General features: G+C 37.3%; 1 protein-coding gene across 1 annotated transcript in view; it reads right to left on the bottom strand.

Annotated features, from left to right (window-relative positions):
• The window catches only part of LOC128867236 (uncharacterized), a 219,085-nt gene that overhangs the window by 172,268 nt on the left and 21,862 nt on the right, over positions 1–24,955 (bottom strand). Inside the window, exon 2 of the mRNA XM_054108338.1 lies at positions 11,186–12,789. Coding sequence (XP_053964313.1) covers positions 11,186–12,789 — 1,604 coding nt within the window. The remainder of the gene's footprint in view (positions 1–11,185; positions 12,790–24,955) is intronic.

The following is a 24,955-nucleotide window of genomic DNA, read 5'->3' as shown; positions in this document are numbered from 1 at the left end:
TATTTATTCATGGTCAGAAGAATTGGTTTTCTTATTAACAATTTTCATAATTCATTTCAAAAAATTGTGTGGTAATTTTTTTTTAATTTTGAAAAGCAAACTTTCAAAAGGTCTGTAATTAATTCGGCACTTTAAAAGTCAATTCAGCGCTATTATTTTGTATCATAAAACCAGCGCGGTGTATGATAAACATGCCATGTGGACACTATTTGGTTAATTTTTTTGCAAAAATAGCTTAGAATACAGCCTTCTTTTAATTCAGCGGTTAATTCAGCGCAATTTCTTACATAAAATTGTATTGCTGTGATGTTCAACAACTCTTAGAGTTAATATTTTGCTAACTTACAGCATTAAAATGTAATTCAGCGCAAGTAATTTACGCACAGTTTTTCTAATTCCATTCCAAAGAAGTTAAATTTTTTGTTTGACTTGCGAGAAGTTCAAAATTAATTAAAGCTGCTACCAATTAAGAGTCGGAACAGCATTCGGGGAAATTAATTTCTATTTCATTCTCTATTCTTCTCAGCTATTACAATTGCACAAGCAATTCTCACTTGCCGCGTTCATTGAAATTTCACTTTATTCATGGTTTCTCTTATCTGTTGCAAGAAGTCAATTTATTTCACAAGTTATTCCAACTATAGCTGAATGCACCGCTGGCAGCAGATCAAATTTCACCATCCAAAACATGAAATTTAGAAGTTTTGCTCAATTTCACATTTTCCGCTCAGTGCAATGTGGCATGTGGCAAGCAGCAAATATAAAAAGCAAAAAAAAACAAAAAGCTAGTCTACGTGCAATTCGTTGCTATGCGTTGCTGCATGTGCTGCAAGCTGCAATTGGCAGCGCTCGAAGAAAAGCTGCGAAAAAATTAAATCGAAAAAATAAATATAACTACAACAACGGCAGTTAGGTGAGCAGAGGAGAAAAATTCACGCTTGCATGGCGCTTAAGTTGAGCGTAAGTTTTTGCGCGAAAATTCGGTTTATGCGCCTGCAGTGGCTGCTCCTTCAAACTTAGCCCAACAGGCTGCCTTCTTCTCGATAGCATTCTGCTTTCTTCGACAGCTCGATAGCTGTGCATTGTTTTTGAGGATATTGTTGTCTTCCCTGGCTTGTCGAGTTTTTATTGTCTCTTTTTTTTCTTTTTCTGTTTGCTGTTTTTGCTGGGTTGTTATGCTTTTTCAAGTTGACTGCTTGTTATCTGCCAGAGCGTACACAGTTTTGTGGCAAGTGTTGCAAGTGTATGTTTCCAAAGATACGAGTTTATGCACATACATAGCCACGCATATGTGTGTGTGTGTAGGTCTAGGAGTTTGATTTTATTTCTTAGTAGTTTTGCTATGTGCTACAATCGCTAAGGAATTGATGAGGCGAAAACTATTGACATTAGATAGCGAAAACGACGAGCAGATAGGAAACGAAGGGAATACGGAAGTTTGAGGCCAACGGTGGCATAGCAATAAGGAAAGAGTTGCAGACAGACGTGGAGCTAAAGAAATTTCGGCTCATATGCCACTTGAGTGAAGCAAATACATATCCATAGCGCCTTAAGTTGTTCAACAATACGCAGCAGAGGATTATTTACAGTGAGACAATAATCTGAGAAAAATAAGAAAATTCCCTTAAATGGTCCGCAAAATAATTTTAATAAGCGCCGATCACAAATCCAGATTTTTAATATATTTTTTACACTGAGCCAATGAAAACTATGAATATCAACTTTGAAAAGTGGCGCTGAATTGGTGATTTTGAAGTACTTTTTCACGCTTTTAAATTTAGATGAAATATATTTGCGCTGAATACATTAAAGTGGAGCTGAATTGAGCTGTGAATGTGAAAGTACATTTTTTAAGATTAGTCGGAGTTGATGAGGAAATATTCAAAGAATGCATTACTTTGGAGTTGAATCGTATCGAGATTTTAATAATAAATTACCAGTAATATACGTAAATGAAGCTTCGGCATCACAAGTACTTTATCATATTCAAAAATGACGCACTGAATTGCGCTGAAATTCGCTGAATTTTACTAAAAAAATACAACATGAATGAGTATCACCAAAAATAGTGCCTTGACATGAATAAAGTGCGCTGAATTTATATTTTTAGCACCATATTGCACCAAGAGGAATAGAAATGCGATTCTCTTTTTATAAATTTTTTTTTCTGCCTATACAAAGTGCGCTGAATTCACATCAACAGCGCTGAATAGTGCTTTAAGAAACTTAAAGATAGCTCCACCACGCAGATTTTAGCTTTCAGCATCATAAAAGTGTCTCTGCAGTGGGAAGGAAAGAAAAAAAGATGAAAAGCTGTGCAGATAGATTCCAAGATTTTTTTTTTTTTTGCGGAATATATTGTACTTTGGTGTTTGAGTGACTCAGATTTAATTACACTTGAATGGTAGTTTAGAAGTTTCTATGATAAAAAAAAATAAACTACTTTTCCACTTCAAACTTTTATTAAGTCTTCAATTTCTCGAACTGAATTTATTTAAGTAAAGCAGAGAAATAGCGACACCCGAAAAATAGCGCTGAATTTTACTTTAAAACGCTGAAGCGTTGAAATTGTTTTAAAAGTATTGCGGTTAACATCCAATAGAATCATGAAATATATGTATATACTAAATTAAGTGAGCTTTTAACAATCATGTGTGGGTAGGAAACATCCAAATTTAGAAAAACAAGGTGTGCTGAATACTATTTAATCAGTTTGAATAAGAAAATTACTTATTGATGTTATTAAAAAACAAGTTGGGTGCAGTAGAGGAGCGTGCTTTACTAAAAAACGCTGATTTGTTTTTTTAGTCGCTGAATTGCTGAATATTTAAAAAAAAGTTGTGTTATTATAGTGCTTATGACTACGTGTATGGTTTATTCTTTAGTCGGCACCTATCCTAGTAGAATTATATTAAAATTAAAAAAAAAATCATGAGTAGTTACGAAATATAAAAACTAAGCTGAATAGAATTTATTATTGATGAACCAGAAAGTTACTTCTGAAAAACGTAAGAAACAAAATAAGGTGTCCTGTTCTACATTTAAAAGGGGAGCTGAAATTTATTTTAAATGCTGAATTACTTAAAAGTTCTTCCCTAAGCATCTAAAATTGCGAAATGGCATTTAAATTTAGTAAAATTAATACAATTTGTCTTTTTAAGAGTGGCGCTGAATAGGTTCTAATGACGCTGAATATGAAAATCTCTTCCTAATTTCATCGGAAATAAATTAAGCTCATCATTTGTCTCTCAAAAAGCGGCGCTGAATAGGTTTGAGCAATGCTGAAGAGGAATACTACTTCAATATTTCATCAGAAGTAAATAAAGCCTAGTTAACCAGCAAAAGTTAACCAATATAAATATACACAAAGCATCAGAACGAAAAATACATAAGCTGGATAGCATTTCATGGTGCTGAACAAGAAAATCACTTACTAATTTCATCAAAAATAAACAAAGCCTATTATTTGTGCTTTCAAAAGCGGCGCTCAATAGAGTTTAATGACGCTGAATAAGAAAATCACTTCCTAATTTCAACATCTCCTACAATCATATGTAAATTGAGTACAATTTATGCAATGGAAATATATAAAAAGCACCAAAACTAAAATGTTCTAAGCTGAATAGGGTTTAATGACGCTGAATAAGAAATTCACCTTCCAATTTCATTAAAAATAAATAAAGCTCGTCATTTGTCTTTTTAAAAGCGAAGCTGAATTATGTTTTAAGATGCTGAATGGCTGAATTTTTCCGAAAACGTAAAGATTGGTAGCCAAATGCCTAATCTACTGTAGTTACACTTAAATTTCGTAAAGCTTATAAATAAAAAAGTAATTTTATAATATTTTTATTATTTGTACTGAAATTCATAGGTTATGCTGTTTCAACGTTGATATGGCAACATTTAATAAAGCTCCGAATGTACACAAGCAATTCCAATTTAAAAATTACACATAAACAAAGTAGACAAAACTATTTCTGGCTATTATTTGTCAACGACTGTATTTGATATCTGTTGACGCATGGCGACAAAAAATTCCAGGAAAATATGAAGAAACTATTGTGCGTCAGTTATTGTGACTGAATAACCGTTATGGGTATTTTTTAAAGGCTATGCTGTTTATATTTTTTAATATCTTAATTATTGTCACATTTAACAATTCCATTGTTGGGGGATGTCATTTTTACATGCTTTTTCTGCTCAGCTAGCTGCGCTGAATTTAATTGGTTATAGATAAAGGAAGCTGCATACCATTAAAAAGTAAATAAGTACAGGGTCACATATACATATTCAGTTTACTACTTTTTTATAATGCATTTTTTTACTTTAATTTATTTTCTGCTGTTCAACTGTTCATGCAACTTTTTCCTTTGCTGAAAATAATTGTCGTTCATTCGACAATAACCGCCGCTGCCAAACGAAATGAATGGACAGATTATAAAATGGAAAAAAACCTTTTTGTTGTGTAATTTAAAATGGGAAGTTATCAGCGCTTGTATTTATTTATTTACAAGGTGTTCCTGCAGACGTTAGTTATTTTTGGGTAAAAGGCGGCGCTAAGTACCATTTTTTAACTTTATTGATTCCCTTGTGGCTCGGAAAACTCTACACAAGACAGTGGCTTATTAGATATGCAAGTCGTTGTTGTACGCACTGTGTACAATAAGCCGGTTGAGAAGTGTAGCCATATGCTGAATGAAATGGAATAAAGAGTGAAACAGTGAAATATGAAATGAATAAAACAATAAGTGAATAGAGGCAGTTACTTTTTGGAGTTGTCTACTTTCAGACGAGAGATATAACATATAGAGGTTAGGTTAGGTTGAACCGGCTGTCCACTGTGGGACACACTCAGGCTCATGGCCCATTGTGATGTCGCGTGGGGAATTAGTTCTTATCCCTCCTAAAACCAATCCGTACTTTTCAAAAATTTTGTAAGATCCTTAATTTCGACAGAGCCGAGATCTTCCAATTCATTAAAGGATTGTCTACCCAAAATGGCGAGTCTACGTCTGGATAGAGCAGAACAGTGACACAGTGGGCGTGCCTACTGATTAGGCAGTGCGCTGTAATAACTGAAATCAGTGTGCTAAGACTGTGCTTATCTCTTCCTAGTAGATGTTCCGTGCGTTTAGCATTGAAAGTCGGCCACAGCTGTCGGGCGATTTTGCAAGTGGTTTCATTACGCCATCTTTCATTCGTTACTCTTATAATTTCTTAGCGGATACGAAGTTGACATGTACTCAAAGGTATACCTATATCTTTGTCTATGTACTCATTAGTCAATTTGGTACTGATTTTCGCTAGTTCATCAGCTCTTCAGTTCCCTTCAATGTCACAATGGCCAGGAACCCATGCTATCATTAGGTGAAATGCCTCAGCCATCTCGTTAAGAGATGCGCGACATTTCATGGCTCCCTTGGAGATTGTCGACTCTTTTGTGAGGGATTTTATCGCTTCCTGGTTATCAGTGAAAATGTAGATATCATTTCCAGGTAGCGTATCACACTGTATCGGTGTCACGGCTTTCATTATTACCATCTGTTCAGCCTGAAAGACACTACAGTAGTCGGAAAGCCTAAAACTGAAGAAGATCTCCAGATGCTCGGAATATACACCTCCGTCCACCCTGCGCTCGAGCTTTGAGCCATCTGTATATACATGGATGGACTCGCCCTGTCTTACTACGTCCCGTTTCCACTCTTCCCTCGAGGGTAGGAGGATCGATAACGTATATAAGGCGTCTTTCAATAGGTGCGCTTCACCTTTTTTCCGATAGGGAAGGCGAACGACGCAATATTTCTTATTTTTCGCTTGTCATTTGTAAACTTCATTAGCATACATTTCATCATGGAACGCTACATACTTGAGCAACGATTGCAAATCGTGCAAATTTTTTATGAAAATAATCGTTCTGTTGCTGCTACTTTAAATCCAAATAATTCCAAAAAATCATCTTCAGTGATGAAGCTCACTTTTGGCTCAATGGCTTTGTCAACAAGCAAAATATGCGTTACTGGGCAGAAAGCAATCCACACATGATTCATGAGGCACCGTTGCATCCCGAAAAAATCACTGTTTGGTGCAGTTTACATGCCGGCGGCGTAATTGGCCCATATTTTTTCGTTGACGAGAACGATCGCCACGTTACTGTGAATGGAAATCGATACCGCGACATGATAAACGATTATTTTTGGCCGCAATTGAATGGTATGGACTTAGACGACATGTGGTTGCAACAGGACGGGACCACAAGCCACACAGCACACGCTACAATTGATTTGTTGAAGAGTAAGTTCGATGAGCGCATTATTTCCAGGAATGGACCGGTCGAATGGCCGCCGCGCTCGTGTGATTTGACGCCTCTAGACTATTTTCTTTGGGGTTATGTGAAGTCATTGGTCTACAGTAACAAGCCGGCGACGATTTGTGAGCTCAGAGCCAATATTGAACGCGAAATTGCTGGAATTTCGGCCGATTTATGCAAAAAGTGGTCGAAAATTGGGTTCAACGATTGGACTTCGTAAAACGTGCACGCGGTGGTCATGCAAAAGAAATCGAATTTCATACTTAAATGTATATGTTCAAACTCGATAATAAAAAAAAAATTAGTTAAAAAAGTCAAACCGTTTGTGTTATATAAAAAAAAAAGTTGAAGCGCTCTTACTGAAAAACGCTTTATATAACATGCGGAAATCGCTTTTAATTCTTTACTTTCATTAGCCTTCTAGTTATGGGTAATCGGCCCTAGACAACCCTTCAACCACTTCAAGGTGAGTCAAGTACTGTAAATCCAGTATAAACTATGTTGACAGACATAATATCCTGATGTTAACATGGGTTCCGGGACACGTGGGTATCGCGGGTAACGAGATCTCTGACTCTTTGGCAGGCTGAGAGAGGCTGCAGATGGACAAAACTGATGTTACCTATCATGTCCGACCGACTTACGCAGTTTCTCCTGTCATTTCTGTGCGTCTGCCCGGCCTTCGCTCGAATCAGGCTTGAGGTATTTGAAACAGATGCATTAAGAAGCGACCACCTTGGCCGCTTGTCACCACAAGGTCTACTCAGATTTCTTCAGAGGGCGAGTAGATTTAAAGAAAATTAAAAAGGGAATCCGAGTGCGGTACAATAGACGTAATTCAGTCTGAGTGCTGTGCTTGCTAGTCTGTCCCGACAAAAAAAAGAAAAAAAGTGGGTAACCGAAGCGTCAAATACTCTTTAAAAATCTAAGTCCATTCAAAATGCGATCACTTTCTGCAACACCCACTACATTTTTGCCCCAATCGCTTATTTTTTGCCAATTGTCGTATTTTGCCTTCAATTCTCGTTCATTTCAGTTATCGCCTCTTTTATTGCTTTTCTGTGAATTTAATTTGCACGTGACTGACGCTCACCTGTGCTTTTTTTTTGGTTGTTTTTGCCCCGCACAACCGTATTTATTAAAATTATTGTTTGCTACATAATTCTTAATCTTTTTTTAGTAAAAAACAAAATCAGTTTACTCATTCGCTTCCTATTTTCTCTCAGTCCCTAATAAAATTCATACTCAATTCCGCTGTAAGGGCATATCAATGATAGAAAAACGTAACCGGCATAAGCAATAACGACGGTTTTGTGGGAAAAGCGCCATCTCCAAAAAAGCGAAAATTCAACAAAACTAACAGGAAATAATAATAAAAACAACAATGCTGTCGTGCAGCAGTTAAAACTAACTGCAATTATGCCACAAACCTTTGTTGGCTCCATATTTTTTTCACGCACTGTCTACCCGTTGTATGCCAGCAGCAGTTAGTGTCGAATAGAGTATAAAGTTGTTACAACAACAAAAAGTGGTAAAAAAACGCACAGCAACACAAAAAAAAAACAACAACAACCGAGCGAAAAGCATAAAAGCTCTGCGGTGCTAACTGACCATTTGCCAAATAGCACAAAGGTAAATGGCAGCGAAGCAGCTGATGATGCTGGACGGGAGAGCGAGTTGTGTTGTAGTGTGAGTGGGAATGGGGAGAAAGATAATACTTTCGCCCACCTGAATCACCGTTATTATTTCGACAAACTCACGTGTATTGAAAATATATTGGGCGCCTCTTTTTTCTCCAAATTTGTGTGCCATTTTTCTTTTGTTATGCAGCACCTTTTTGTACCAATCAAACTACTCCAAAACAAAAGCAGAGCAAAAAAAACAAAAACAAAACAACAGCTGTTAGCCACTACACTGTAATTGTATTTACGCTTCGTTGCAGTGCCAAAAAGTATGCAATGCAGTTTGTGCTTTTTCTTCTTTTTTTCAATTGTTATGCATTTGTGTTTTTTGCGAGTATTGAATGCATTTGGTTTTTTACTATATTCGCAAGTTATAACAATTACAACTCAAATATGATTTCTGTTGTGTTGTTGAAAACTAACGGAACCTTATTTGGCACCACTTTTGTCGGTTGGCGCTTTGTTGATGTGTAAATTGCGTCGTTTTTAGTTGTAGCTCCTATTTTCGAGTTTTTAAATTTGGTTTTTGGTGCATTGTTTTTGTTATCGGAAATGCCCAAACTCCGCTAAATATGCAATAAAATATACAGTTTATAAAAGTGTTTGATAAGCGTTAAGTAAATGGCGATTTAGTAAAAAAATACTTATGAATTTAGTAATGGCAGAATATGAACGATTGCGCTGAATAGCACTGAGTGATGCCGAATTGGAAAAATTTGTTATTCTTTCGAAAGAGTCATAGGAAACCAATTATATGACACCCAAAAATAAATGCTGAATTCAATTCGAAAGTTCTGAATTTAAATGAGAATTGCTGAATAGTATACAATGAAGCTTAGCTTAAGAGTTTATAACTTAGAAATGAAGTGCGCTGAATAGCACTTAGCGCTGTTGTATTGTAAAATTTTTTGTAATTTTGAAAAATTCGTGGGAAACCAATTATATAACAACCAAAAAGTAAATGCTGAATGAACTTTAAAAGTGCTGAATTTAAATAAGAACTGCTGAATAGTATACAATGAAGTTTAGTTTAAGAGTTTATGAATTAGAAATGAAAGTGAAATTAGACTATAATGTAAAACCGTGCGCTGAATAGCATTTAATGGCGCTGAATTAAAACAGTTGATCTTCTTTTGAAAAATTTGTAGGAAACCAATTAAGTGACACCCAAAAAGTGAATGTTGAATTTATTATGACATGTTGAATTATATATAAAATAATTCTACGAGGCTGAATGGAAAAATTGATAAAAAAACTAGAATTAAATTAAAATTAAAAGATGTATGCTGAAGAAGCGCTGAATAAAAAAAAAAACAATATTCTTCTGAGTAAATCGTACAAAATGTGTTAAATGGCGCTCAAAAAGTATACGCTAAGTGCAGCTTAAAAGAGCTGAATTTTAACAACAACTGCCTAATAGAACTCCTCGAAGCTGAATGGAAAAATTTAATAAATAAAATGTAAAATGAAATTAAATTACAATAAACAGACGTATGCTGAATTGTGTTAAGGGGCGCTGAATTGAAAAAAATAATATTCTTTTGAGTTAATTCGAAATGAGTTAAATGGCGGTGAAATAAGAATACTGAATTTCAGTTAAAAGTGGCCAATTTCAATGACTACTGCTGAATAGAACTGAAAGGAGCTGAGTGGAAAAATGAATAAATTAAACATTAATTTTAGGCAAAAGTGGAGCACTGCATAGCATTTAGTGGTGCTGAATTGAAAAAGGTAAGGTTTTTTGTGACAAATCCAGTAAAATGCCTGCATGACATCTAAAATATTAGCGCTGAATTTGTCGAAAGAGTGCTGAATTGTGTATGAAAAGTGCTGAATGGCATTCAATAAAGCGGATCAGCAAAAATAATAATAACTCTAGCAAGATATAATTAGATTTATATTTCATAAGAAAACGTGACAAATTTGGTTTTCGAGCGCTGATCCGCAAAAAATATTAGCATTTGAATGCAAAAAATGTAGAGTTAGGTGTAGGATGGGATTTTAGTAGTGCTAGTAAATAATAAGGGCGCGATGAATAGCTTTAAATGAAGCTGTATTGACAATTCTATTATTCTGTTGGAGAAAGGATTTTAAAATACATATATTTCCACCTAAAAAACTCTGCTGAATAGCTATCAGCCGATTGAATTGGGAACTTTTTTTTAAATGTAATAAATATTTTCTACATGTACATTCTATATACAGCTAAATACCACTAGTTCATCACTGAATACCACTAGAAATTCAAAAACTAGAAGTATTAGCGTGAAAAACTTGACCTTTTAAATTATTGTCTGCCTAATGGAGAAAAATTCCGGGTTCGATGCATTAATAGAGTTAAAGGAACATGAATTAGATATTTTTCTAAAATGGTATAGCCAAATTTTTGTTTGTACTCAATGGCATTAAAGGAAGCTGAATTGGGTACTTATTTCAGTTTAGGAATATGCATTATTTGGGATTTAAAGAAATGCGCTGAATGGATATTTAATGCGCTGAATTGGATTGCCTGGCTGGAATTACATAGAGTTAGCGTCAATTACAAATATTCAGGTCTTCGAAATATTTAAAATCATTTAGTTTTCCTCCTCAAGTAGTAATAAGATCATCGGTCTCTAGGGAAAACTGAGTACTGTTATATATATATAATTGGCGCGTACACCTTCTTTTTGGGTATTTGGCCGAGCTCCTCCTCCTATTTGTAGTGTGCGTCTTGATGTTGTTCCTCAAATGGAGGGACCTACAGTTTCAAGCCGACTCCAAACGGCAGATAGTTTTTATGAGGAGCTTTTTCATGGCAGAAATACACTCGAAGGTTTGCCATTGCCTGCCGAGGGGCGACCGCTATTAGAAAAATGTTTTTCTTAATTTTGGTGTTTCACCGAGATTCGAACCTACGTTCCCTCTGTGAATTCCGAATGGTAGCCACGCACCAACCCAATCGGCTACGGCGGCCGCCTAGTGAGTACTGTTAGGTGAGTATAATTTCTAGTAGTCAATGATCCAACCAAACATTTCGTTGGGTGTTCGTTTGATGAGTGTTCAGTCCGGTAAATGAATAACTTTGTTCAAGACAGTCCCCAGTTAATTAAGAACTGGCTACCCTAGTTCAATTATCGGTGAATATTCATCAAAGTGTATCTCAATATAATCAATGAAATTGGTAAGTCCATATGGTATTTTCTTTCTAACTCACCTGCCCATTTTTGTACCACGTGCTCGACGCTATATCCAAGTCCACCTCGCACATCAGTCGTATCTCTGAATGCTGCTCCGCATACACCACCGACATCTCCTCATCCTCATACGGATTGGGTAACACTGGACGAAGAGGCAATACGCGCGGCTCCATTGGCTCATCGTGCGAGTAATCTTCGCTCTTGTCATCCACTGTCGCCATGGCGGCTAATTCGCGCTCACGATCGGTGCCGCTGTCAAACTCCTCCACATCATCGATAATTATAATTGGTTCCTTCGGTTTACGAAGCACCTCGGCGGGCAAACTGACACTGCTGACTGCTGATCGTGCACGCTTAGACTTGAGCGGCACATATACGATTGGCTTAGGCACCTCTTCGACATGTTGATTTGCTGTAGTAGAGTTGCTATAAATGGCGCTATGCGGCGTTTGCGCAGCAGGCGAAGAAAAACTAAAGTCCTCCAGTGAGGATGCGGATAGCGCAGAAGAGGACGAAGCAACTGCAGCTGATGTAGAGACAGAGACGGCGGTGGAAGCGGAAGATGAAGAAGAAGCTGATTGGGATGTAGAGGAAGCATGAGCTGCTGCTTCAGATTGCGTTGTTGGTCCTGTGGCAGTAACACCACCACTTTCGCTGCTGCTATCGCTCACTGCACGTCGCGCTACACGTACACCCTCACCACCTAGGTCTTCGTCACTCAAGTTATTCTCGTACACATCATTAATAAAATTGAGCGCAGGCAGCAATATTATGGCGTCGGTCGAGCGACGTAAACGCCGCTTTATGGCCGCGCTAGTTTCCTGTGCCCAGCGCAGATTCTGGGCGCTTTCTTGGGCTTTCCAAAGCTCCTCGCCCACTACTGTGCGATGACGCCTTACCTCCTTATGTTGATTTCTATGCGCTGTGTGCACCTTTTGATGTTGTTTGAGTGGAGATTTTAACAACTTGGACCACTTTGCCTTCCCTGTGGTTGTCGTGGTCGGCGCTGTTGATAATTTTTTCTTCTTTGTCTTACTAACTTTTCGCTCTTGCGAGTTGGCCGGACTCTTTGCGTACGCTTGCGTTGAATGCGTTTCGCTTAGGCGTGGCGTCGGCGCTTCCGATGCGATTGAGCGCGTGCGCGACGAAGGCAATTGGGATGGCTGCTGTTGTTGTTGCTGTATATGGTTACTGTAATTGTTGTAGTTTGATTTTGTAGATGCTTGAGCGCTGTTGGTTGCGACCGCATAAGCTGAAGAATCATACGAGGAGGAAAGAGTGGAGAAGTGTTTTGAGAGTGTGTCCGCGCCTGAATTTGTTTTGGCGGCGTTTGCACAATTGAATTTGGCACATTTTTGTTGTATTTGTTGTTGCTGCTCTGCAACGCTATGCTGCAGCGCTTGCGGTTTATTGTCATCTAATTGATTTTGCGTAATATCTTCGCTGTTTGTCAGGCGTTGCTCTGGCAATATACCCCATCCTGTGGACGTCGCCGAAGCTAATGCAGCAACAGTTTGACTGTCTCTGGCTGCGTCCGCGTCCGCGTCGCTGTTGCGTAACTGTTGTTGGGTGTGGAAACTCTGTGGTTTGATAATGTTTTGCTGATTTGTAGTGACAATACCTGAAAGTATACAAGTGAAAAAAAAAATATTTAGTTTGCGCGCCACAAGAACAAAAAATATTTATTTCATTTGAAAAAGATTGAGAATCTTAAAAAATTTTCCCATTACTACTTAAGTCTTATTTTACTTAATTGCAAAAACAAAGAATTTGTGAGTGTTTTAGTAAGTCTCTCCGTACGGTTCTTATTTCATTTGCATACCATTCCTGTGCACTTCTCAACGGGTTTGTAAAATTAAAACAAAGTCAGAGCCAAGATGCCTTTTCCCATCCCATCCACAAGAATGCTGTCGTAAAAGCAGTGCGCAGTAACAGTGCACCACAATCGAGAGTTGAGGCTTTGTTAGCTTTAGAAGTTCCCTCAAGCACCGGAAAGTGTGCTCACAAAGATCTTGCAACCTGATGGATTGTGGATGCAATGGCTAAAGACTAACTCAAGAACATCTCAGCTATCGCCCTTAGTTTCTTTTTTCTTAAATTTGTATTGCCGATTTGAATATAAAATACATTATTTCTAAACCCAAGTTATAGCTAATTCCTTTTTTTTGTTTGTATTTGGATAGATAAATAGCCCTCTTTTGAGCCCTCTACTCATCACAGTATCTCATCCAAATCCAGTGCTGTTATTAAACTGAAGATAAAGCTGGGCTAGGGCGGCTACCGTGGCCGAATGAGTTGGTGCGTGACTACTATTCGGAATTCACAGAGAGAGTGCGTCGTTTCGAATCTCGGTGAAAGATCAAAATTAAGAAAAATATTTTTCTAATAGCGGTCGCCTCTCGGCAGGCAATGGCAAACCTCCGAGTGTATTTCTGCCATGAAAAAAGCTCCTCATCAAAATATCTGCCGTTCGGAGTCGGCTTGAAACTTTAGGTCCCTCCATTGGTGGAAGAACATAGAGACGCACACCACAAGTAGGAGGAGGAGCTCGGCCAAACACCCAAAAAGGGTGTACGCGCCAATTATATATATATAGGTATATAAAGCTGGGCTAGGCTGAGCGTATATGTCTTTCTTCTGGCGGCAATTGGCCGAGATTACCCAACCTTCTCCGCGTTATAGCACCACATTCAAGGAGAAGGTGTATGGGAGTCTCCGGGGATTGGTCGCAGAAATGACAAGACTCACTGGTCCAATATCCCTTCGCAGAATGCCCGTGAGCGTTCTCAGTTTATCCTTAGGGAATTGTTTGCATTTGTTAGGCGTACAAGCTACAGATTTGGGCATAACACGCCACAATTTTAAAGACAATAATCTATTTCTTCTAATTTCCGAAACAGCCCTGAATATAATCGTCTCTGTTTTCTTTAGTTTCTAAAATCGCTGTCTCCCAAGCTAAGAACCTCAATTAATAGTGATGAATTTCGGTCAGATTTTTCTAAAAGATTTATACCTATACCTCTACGGGTAAACCGAATTATGCGTAAAAATACACAACTTTATTTCTTCACTTCTAAAAATTGCCATTAAATTCGAAGAACAATGCGCCGGATCTGATTTATTGCTTTCCATAAATACCAGTGCATGTATTTGTATGTAGCAAATCGATGGTAAAGTAATAAATATTCGTAAGTAGCAAACGACTGCAGCAACTCTCCAAAGAGTAACCAATGACCGCATCGGTGATCTGTTGTCACTCGTTGCTTTCAATGCAAAATGTACAGGCAGTCTGCTACACTCACGGAAGTGGGCATAACCCTGTAGAGAAAACACGAAATATTTTCTGTTTCAGAAGTAGTACGATTTCATCAATTGGGGACTACTTCGCTATTGTGTTGTGGGAGCGACAGCGCGGTTTGTCTTCAGAGTGACACGGTGTGAAGAGAAACAAGCAAATTATTGAAGCAATTTTCATAGACATGGACCAATGGCAAAGCGAATGGGTCTGGTGGTGAACGAGGACAAAACGAAGTACCTCCTGTCTTCAAACAAACAGTCGGCAAACTCGCGTATCGGCACCCACGTCGCTGTTGACAGTTATAATTTTGTGGTTGTAAAAGACTTCGTGTATTTAGGAACCAGCATTAACACCGATAACAATGTCAGCCTCGAAATCCAACGTAGAATCCCTCTTGCCAACAAGAGCTACTTTGGACTAAGTAGGCAACTGAATAGTAAAGTCCTCTCTCGACGATCAAAACTAACACTCTACAAGACTCTCATCATACCCGTCCTAACGTATGTCGCAGAAGCTTGGACGATGACAACATCCGATGAAGCGACGCTTGGAGTGTTCGAGAGAAAGATTTTGCGTAAGATTTTTGGACCTTTGCACGTTGGCAACGGCGAATATCGCAGACGATTGAACGATGAGCTGTATGAGCTTTACGACGGCACAGACATAGCGCAGCGAATAAAGATCCAGCGGCTACGTTGGCTGGGTCATGTCGTCCGAATGGATACAAACGCTCCGGCTTTGAAAGTATTCGATGCAGTACCAGCTGGTGGTAGCAGAGGAAGAGGAAGGCCTCCTCTGCGTTGGAAAGATCAGGTGGAGAAGGACTTAGCTTGACTTGGTGTGTCCAATTGGCGCTGGTTAGCACGAGAAAGAAACGATTGGTGCTTTGATTTAGTACTAACTTAGAACTATCGAAAAAGGGTTGCAGAGTGCATTAAATCTTATCCCCCAAATTTAGTACTAGGTCGGAATTGTGAAAAAAACATGCTGATCTGAGTAGATCTCACATGTACAATTTAGTATTGGTTCCGTTCTATAAAAAAAGAGTTGCAGAGCGCACTTAGTACTAGTTCTTAGGTACCACAAAAGGGGTACACAAAACTTAGTACTAACTTGGAAATATCGAAAAGAGTTTCAGAGTGCATTAAATCTCATCTGCCAAATTTATTACTAATTATTATAAATTTTTTACTTAAGGTATCAACAAAGTGACGTAGAGTATACTAGACCTCACCTCTCAAATTTAGTACTAACTTAGAACTAACGAAAAAGGGTGCAGCCCAAGAGTGCGTTAAATCTCAATTGCTAAATTTGAAATTATCATAGTTCGGACGCCTTAACAAATGGACGTGAGTAAACTAGAACTCATTTGTAAAATTTAGTACAAACTTAGAACTATCGAAAAAGGATTGCAGAGTGCATCTAATCTCATCATCCTAATTTAGTACTATTTTGGATGCATCAAGAAAGAGACGTAAAGTATACTAGACCTCATTTATTAAATTTAGTACTAACTTAGAACTATCGAAAAGGGGTTACAGAGTGCATTAAATGTCATCTGCCTAGTTCAGTACTAGTTTCTGGGCAACAACGAAGCGACATATAAGGCACTATACCTCATTTATCAAATTTAGTACTAATTTAGAACTATCGAAATAGGAATAAAGAGCATACTAAATATCATCTGAAGAATTTAGTACTAACGAATGATAAGGGTACTTAGACCTCATCCGTCGAATTTAGTACTTGTCTAAAAAAAGATGATGCAAGAATTTAGTGCCAGTTTATCGTCGATATCACATATCACAAATTTAGTACTGGTTTCATACTCTGCACACTGGAGTACTAACACCTCTAGAACATCACTGTGTGAATTTTCTTCTTAGTAGAATAACCTAGGTTAAAGATCTGCCAGGTAAAATTTGCCCAGTTGTCCTATATATTCAGCTTTACTGCTGGTCTCTCAGCGCACCTAAAATATTTTGACTTTTTCCTTCAGGGCGGTCACGCAGGAGTTGTCCTTCGTTTTTTGAATAGTTCTCTTCATTTCTTTGCCTACAAAGTGGTTCTGTGGGAACCCTAGTCGCCATCATTTTTCTCAATATTTCTCTCCCACTTAGGTATATAAGCTTTTCCATTTGCTCATGCTCCACTCTGACTGCACAAGCTTAACTGTTTGTGTGTTTCCATGCCGTACGCGTCTCTTGGCAATGGGATTACCTAATCTTAAGCATGACGCAAGCAAGCGTCAAGGCCATTTCAGATTTGATACAAGCGGTACGGTAAGCGGTACACTTACTTGTCAGCTCATTCTCAATTCACTAGAAGTGACTCAGTTCGGCAGCAGGGGATTTCTTTGCTGAAAACTGACAAGTACGCCACTATTCAGATGACTGCCAGTAACTCTTTGATGTTACTTACAAATCTGATAAATGGGCATATATAAATATAATAGTATTTATTTATACGAGTATGGGAATATACATTTTTTATTTTACACTTTATTTTTCTTATATTTGTTGTTCATGTTGGTGTCTCAACAGCAAATCCATTGCATGCCACCGATGAATATTAATTATCATTTGAAAGCTGGCTACATTCTTATGTAAATAATAAATGTGGCAAGGCAAATGCTAGCATAAACGCACATACGCATAGATGCATATTTATACGCACACATATACAACTATATGGCTCTATAAACTACAAATGCAGTCGAGCTGGCTTCATATACTACCCGTCTCACAGTAAAGTATGTGAATCTTACCACATAAATGTTTGAGTTGTATGACGTGAAGTCGTTTGTTGTTGTTATTAACAACATTGGAAGCATAGAATGAGTTTTGTTGTTGATTTCGTTATTCCTCTTAGTGCATTTTGTTGTCATTAGCTATGGAATTTCACTGCTACCTCAATACATTTCACACCAAATATGTATTACTTGACTGTTAGTGCATATGATTCGGCGCCTCATTGTATGCAACAGAATTCAATGTTTATGAATTTCCTGCTGTGTTGTTTGAAATAACATTTTAGTGTATAAATCCTTGTGTCCGTTTGCATATCATACGCATGTGAAGCTACCGTCTAGGGAAAAAGAAGTTTACACAAGAGAGGTAAGCTTACAACTGAAGTATATCTATGAGCGTAACGATAGTCTTACAGTTGGTTTATGCGACATACAAGTGGCGGATGATTTTTGTGGGAAGCTTTTCAGAAATCCACTCGGTAGGGCGATATTTACGTATTAAGAAAAACTTTCTCTTTAATCTGATGTTTCCTTTTCACAGTGGGCATGAAACTTAGGTGCAAACTAATACCAGTCATGTGGAAGCCCACTCGGCCATGTACTTATGCATGGCGGAGATCAGCCTTTAGTAAAATAACAAATGTTACTGCCCATGGAAAGCATACATGAGCTGACTGCAATGATTTGGCTAAGGATCAATGACTAAATAGGTCCTGTTTGAACTGATGAACTGGCAAGAAGGGGATCTGCCATGAATGACGCTCTTGCAGATTCGGTATTCACTCCACTAGGTCCAGTCAAGAGTGCAATTTCCCTAAAATACGGCCGAAATGCAAAATTAGCAGAAAATTATGGCCCACCTACAACCATAAGCAATCGTCAACATTGATAAACGTGAAACGACGGGACGCCTGGAGGCTAACGGCAATCATAACTGTTCAGTTAAGGTATATTAAGGCAATTATGCTATACTATGTTATGTTATGTTATGTTATGTTATGTTATGTTATGTTATGTTATGTTATGTTATGTTATGTTATGTTATGTTATGTTATGTTATGTTATGTTATGTTATGTTATGTTATGTTATGTTAGTAGTAGTCAAATTAAGTTAAGCTCAGTCAAGTTAAATTAAGTTAAACTAAGTTAATCTAAGTTAAATTCAGCTAAGCCAAGTTTATCAAAGAGAAGACCAAACCAACTGGAACCGAAATATCTCTTTACTATTAATTTCCTCTAGGCGGCCGCTGTAACCGAATGGGTTGGTGCGTGACTACCGTTCGGAATTCACAGAGAGAACGTAGGTTCGAATCTTGGTGAAACACCAAAATTAAGAAAAACATTTTCCTAACAGCGGTCGCCCCTCGGCAGGCAATGGCAAACCTCCGAGTGTATTTCTGCCATGAAGAAGTTCCTCATAAAAAAATATCTGCCGTTCGGAGTCGGCTTGAAACAGTAGGTCCCTCCATTTGTGGAACAACATCAAGACGCACACCACAAATACTAGGAGGAGCTCGGCCAAACACCCAAAAAGGGTGTACGCGCCAATTATATATATACATATATATTAATTTCCTCTATCTCTTAAAATCCTACTGGGTAATTTACGTAACTGCACTAGTCCTGCGTGTTTTGTTGCCATGCGCATAATTTTCATTTGGTTTACGACTTGCAAGCAGCCGTTTCATTCGAGCAGTTAGTTGATATATGAGCTGTCTAAGGCATACACACACATACGAATATCAACCTAATGCACTGTAAAGCGTTCATATTTCTACTGAAGCAACTAACCTGCAAAGAAAATATGCAGTAGTGGAATAATTATTTGGTGCAGAACTAGTAACAGTTGGGTACATCGCTACTCGAGATATAAATGTGACCTCTATTTTTAGACAATTTAGAAGAAGAAAGAAATAAAAAACAACAAATGCTGTTCTGAGGCAGAAGAACTTTCTATACAATCGTTGTGTAAAGTTTCCCTGCAGTTTGCAGGCAATCGTTCTCTCAATGAGCGCACACTAGTTATTGTTCCAAATTTCCCAAAAAGCTGAACCAGTTCGAAACTAGTGGGATTCCCCTGCAGGCCAGTCATTAATCTGAGTGTCGTCGCCTTACCCACTTTTATGCAACATTGCGAGTGTCTGTGCATTGCATTGGCATATTTGTTTAGTAATGTCTGAGCTGATTGTTGATAAGTGTTTACACAGTTGCCATATTATTGCAATGGAAATCACAGCACAAGCACGTGTCCAAACGCGTGGCCTTCAAAGTATCTACACAGACTTCAATAAATACATATATCTATGGATCGGTTATTCATAAACATATCCCTAAGTATCCATGTATGCATGCATGTATGTATGCATATTATGCATGTATTTATATTGGGAAGCATAGCTCACATGAGGTAACGCGTGCCTATCTGAATTATTTTATCTACGAGAATATCTCATAGTTTGAATATTTATAAAAGTATTTATGTCGCTTTTGGTTGCATAACATTAATTGCACTTCACTGCATCACACACAAACAAACCGACACATATGCACAAATCCATATGGCTGCACACTGACATTGAATGCAGAGATTCCTTTGAAAGCATTAGTGCTAGAATAAATAAAAAAATAAATAATACTTCTTGCTTTGTGAGGGATTGAATGGGAGCGTCAATGAAAGACATTTTTTTTAACATATTTATTCATAAAAAAATGCGTGTGCTATACAATGAAAACTCAGGACTTTTGTAAGCTGTTGCATACTGTTTTTATTTCACAATATGACATATTATTTTAAAATTTATTTGAAATAAATTAGATTTTGATAAATAAGCATCAGACCTCCAAAAAATGAAGCTCTTATGTATGTTGTAAAATCCTTCGCTTATAATTTTTAGGCTTCTACTTTACACTCTTACACTTTTTATTTAAATAAGTAGACTTGAAAAAGAGGTTTTCTAGATTTTGAAATCAAAAATTTTGTTTTTTTTTTAATATATAACTGTTTTCTAATAAATTCACTATATTAAAAAGAAATTCCACACATTTAATACAGAAAAAAAAAGTTTCAAATAAAATTTTGATATTTAAAATTTTTAAATTGGTTCAGGAAATTGAAAATTAAAAAAAGTTCTGACTTTCTAAGATTTTAATAGAATTAAAATTTTTAAAAACAAAAAAATCCTACCGAACTTAATAAATTTTAAAATTTGTATTTAAAAAATTTCTATTCTCGAAATTCTAACTTGCTTGACTACTTAATTGGATTTAATAAACTTGGAATTTCTGAAAAAAAATTAAAAACAAAATACGATAGGCTCTACAGTTAATTGCCTTGATTTTGTAATATGATTATTTGTAATTGTAAACCAAGTAAATACATACAGAGTCAGGCACTCGAAGAGTAACCAACTTCAGACCGCTCGTGCAGCTGATGCACGGCCATCAGCTAACCATTAGTTGGCTAACTGATAGTCCAGAGTATTGTTTACAAGCGCGCGAAGGATTTTGCCGAGAATAAGCGCGAAAAAGGAAAATTAGCTGGAAAATCACAACCAGCGATTGTTCGTGAGCTCGCGCACCTTAAAGTAAATAAAGTTTTTGTTGCAGCATCCGCCGCATACTGAAAAATGATCTCAAAGTCAAGCTTTGCAAGATCCAAGAGGCGCATGATCACACACCAAAGAAGCAACAAGTCGTACTTGAGAGAGCGAAGAAGTTGATTCACTTGGCCGAAAGCGGTCAATTTCCGAACATTGAGTTTTCTGACGAGAAAATTGAGTAATTTGTAAACTCGCAAAACGATAGGGTTTATTTGACCGTCCGTTCGTACGAGAATTTGAGACATCGATTGGCTACCAAGAGGCAGCACCTCCCACAGGTAATGGTTTGGGCCGCTGTAATCACAGATGAGCGCTCTCTCAATCGTTTTCATCGAGCCTGACGTCAAGGTAAATGCGAAATATTATCGGGAAAGTATTTTGAATGTTGCTTTGAAGTCGTGGGCAGACAAACATTTCAGTGGCAGACAATGAACGTTTCAACAGAACTCGGCACCGTCTCACAAAGCTCGAGTAAAACAAGAATGGCTTCATAACGTCCATACAATGACTCTCAAATTCACCAGACGCGAATCCGATAGATCATTCGCTTTGGGAGAGCAAGGCCCGAACTAAGGTATCCACCAGTCTCGAGGAGCTGAAAAAAGCCATTGTCCGCGAGTGGACCAAAATACCTGTAAGTTTCATTCGGGCAGTTTACGATTCGCTTCTGGACCGTCTCAAGGCCATAGTCAAGGCAACAGATGGTCATATCGAGCAAAAGTAAATTGATTCTTAATTTTATTTTATTTTCACCCATTTTTTACGTCGAATTGAATAAAAGTAATTGTCCAAACTAAATGTATGACCATTTAAATTGGTGACACTTCGAGTGTCGGACCTTGTATTGTACATCCGATAGGGTGATTAATTGGGCATTGCCTTGTATTTGGCTTCAAAAGCCTTAAAAGAGCCTTAAAAAACATAGAGTGTAAAAATGTTTTAACAACTGTCTTTAAATGGGGATAAGTAAAGAAAAAGGTCTTCACGAAATATACATTTTTGTAAATAGCACCGATATTCAACCAAAAAAAAGCAAGTATTTCCACTTAATCACGCATATCTTACGAAGCGGTTGAACACTCAAATAAAAAAGAATAAACCTCTCCATAAATTATGAATACTCGTATAATACTTTTCAGTAAGTCCACTGACTGTGAGAAGGAATTGAAGGCCCCTGACGAGCCACCACCCAAAAAACCGCGTTTGCAGAAGTCAACAACCAAGTCTATGCTCAATTGTTTTTAGGATTTCAAGGGAATCGTCCACAAGGAGTTCGTCCCACTTGCCAAGCCGTGAATGCAATGATATGGCTCCCTGTGACTTCTACCTATTCGGAAAACTGCATTTGTCCCTGAAAGGAAAACGTTTTACGACGGTAGAACCCATCCCAAAGGCTTGTACCGAGATCCTAAAGGACATTCCGGTCAATTACCTCAAACAGTCCTTCTTTTCGCGTAAAACCGTGTATCGAGTTAGTAGTAGTAGTCCCTATTTTGAATAAATAAATTCGATGTTATCAGAACAAAGCTGCTGTCGTTTCAATTTCAGCTCAGACTTTTTTATTTTGGATTTCACCTTGTACACCCCGCGACGATATGATCCATTTTGGTATATATTTCAATTTTTTTAATGTTTAAATATTCTATATTTTTTTATAAAAGTGTAATGAAATGTCCAACAAAATACATATAAATCCGGGCTTCAGACTTAGCGCAAAAATTAAAAAAAATTCCGTACACTTTTCATCTCAGTTCCACGGTTTTTAATTCGAATTTCTAGAAAGATTTTTGGTACGCACTTTCATAGCTCATTAAGTTCTAGTATGCTAAAAATAATAAATATAAATACAAGATTCAAGTTGCTGAAAAATCCATTTAATTTAAAAAAAAAACTTTTTTTGCCGGTTTTATACATTTTCTTAAAAAAAAACATGCATTCTTGCAAGGAGAAAATTAATGTTGTAGCAGTTCCCAGCTGCTTGCTTCGAACGATGCAGCCATCAGTCATCGCCGTCAATCTCATCTAATTGTAGGACCGGGAAACAAGCTGTTCCGACAGAATAGGACTAAAAAAGAGAGAGGGTCTCATATGAGTAGAGTTTAGTGGGCATGTGAAGAGCTGATTACTATCACGTTGGCGTAATTTCGCATGACTGACAAATGTTGAGTATATACACAAATGCGAGCGCGAGGAGGGCAAGGTATGTCCCTGGACGGAATAAGCTTAAGCTTTAAGCCTTCCAGTGAGCTGCTGATCTCAGCAAAGCACCTTTCTAGGACAACTCTTGACCAGTCGTCATCACACTTGATTACCCTGCAGCCTCTCAGTACGCCCGCAGAATCGCCTGTGCTCCAACTATATCCTTGTCTAGCACGAGCTTGGACAGTTTGGCCTCCACCTGCCCCCACCTTGGCAGGACTGGACAAGTTGGCGTTTAATATGCTACAGTATTCATATGATTATGCTTGTTTCTGACCATATCAAAGGCGTGAGGAGCTCGAGTAAAGTGAATATCAAGGAAATAACCGTTTGAAGTTGCTCGAAGTTCTCGTGGATTTTTCATAATTTTTTTCGCCTGAACGTGTTGCGCATTTCCTCCATATAACGAATGAGCGACGTTTATGCAGAGGAAATGCGTAACAACGAAAGCGAAAAAAAATGATCAAAAATCAATTTTGAGCAACTGCAAACTAACACTTTGTTATACTCAAATTTAACGGGCTATAAAAATGCGTACCAAAACTTATCGTAGAAATTCGAATGAAAAGCTGGGAATTGGTTAGAAAATTATCCTAGAAATTCTAATGAAAAGCTGTAGTATAGGTATGAAAAGTTTGAGAAATTTTTGAAATTTTTGCTTAAGTTCAAGGGATTTATATGGCTTTTATTAGGCGATGCAATATACTTTTATGCAAAAATAATAAACCAAGTTTGATTAAAAAATTGGAAATTTCGATAAATGTTGCACAAAGTTATCAACTTGGAATATTAATTAGAAATTTATTATGGAATGAACTATCCATATTTATTACATGAATAACTAAATAAAGTAAAAATGAGTAAACAAATTAAAATAATATATTTTTATGCCTCTTTAATAATTTTAGGGTGTGTGTTATTATTATTTTTGCTCGTCGAAATATTTATAAAAAATGTTGAAAATGTTTTAACACAACTCAAGTCGCTGTTCTTCTATTTGCAGGTAGATATTCTCGAAATTAATATTAACTTCATGTCCGATAGTTCGTATAGTGCATAAATGCCGACATTTGAAGAACAACAAAAACTTAAGGAGACGCAGTGATCAAGAAATTTCAGAAAAATCTATTTTTTGTTTTTCCGATATTTCGAAAGTATGGTATCTTAAGAATATACTGTAAAACTTTCATGCGGAAAATCCCAATATTTTATCTTCTACAGCCCACTAACTAGGTAGGGGGCGGTCCGCGCGCTCCTGTACCTCAAGCCTTAAACTTATTTATCAGGAAACGACTTTATTCGGGCTGGTGTTTTCAAAAAAGAAAAAAAAAACTATTTAAGGCAATCGTCTTTCGCCCGTACTAGAATCGTATTATTATTTTAATTATTTCGTATTTTGTTTATGAAAAAACTGAAAATAATCTCGATTTTTAAAGTGTCAAATTCAAAATCGCGGCATTTTGTCATCTAGTACGGGACATAGCTACAGTCCTACGGATTAATAATTGTTTTGGGCTTTGTGTTTCAGATAAATATGTAGAAGGGCCAAAATGGACAACACCGTCCAGGTCCAACTTTTCGGGAGGGTCAACTACAGCGCCATTTTTGTAGTTATTAAAATTAAAAAAAGAAATTTGTAATTATTAAAATGAAAAAAATGTTCATTGTTTTTTCATTTCATCATCATCAAAAAGCCTAAAAATTAAAATATCGATTTTAGTTTTTTTTTTAATTTAAAAAAAAAGTCTGCAAATATCCCAAATTTTCGAGCCCTTGACCACCGGGACCCCTTAACTCACTTCTTTCGTTGAAAAAATTATGAACATTTACAGTGAATTGTAGCACTTCTATGAAACTTAATTCAATTGGATTCTCGGGTTAAGGCTAATACCGGAGTGACTAATACTTTAAGGAGTTAGGTGTAGTCAGAATTTTCAAAAAA

This window comes from Anastrepha ludens, chromosome 6, assembly GCF_028408465.1.
Source record: "Anastrepha ludens isolate Willacy chromosome 6, idAnaLude1.1, whole genome shotgun sequence".
NCBI classification, from domain to species: Eukaryota; Metazoa; Arthropoda; class Insecta; order Diptera; family Tephritidae; genus Anastrepha; species Anastrepha ludens.
The sequence above is the reverse complement of the archived record's forward strand: the minus strand, read 5'-3'. Positions and strand labels throughout refer to the sequence as shown.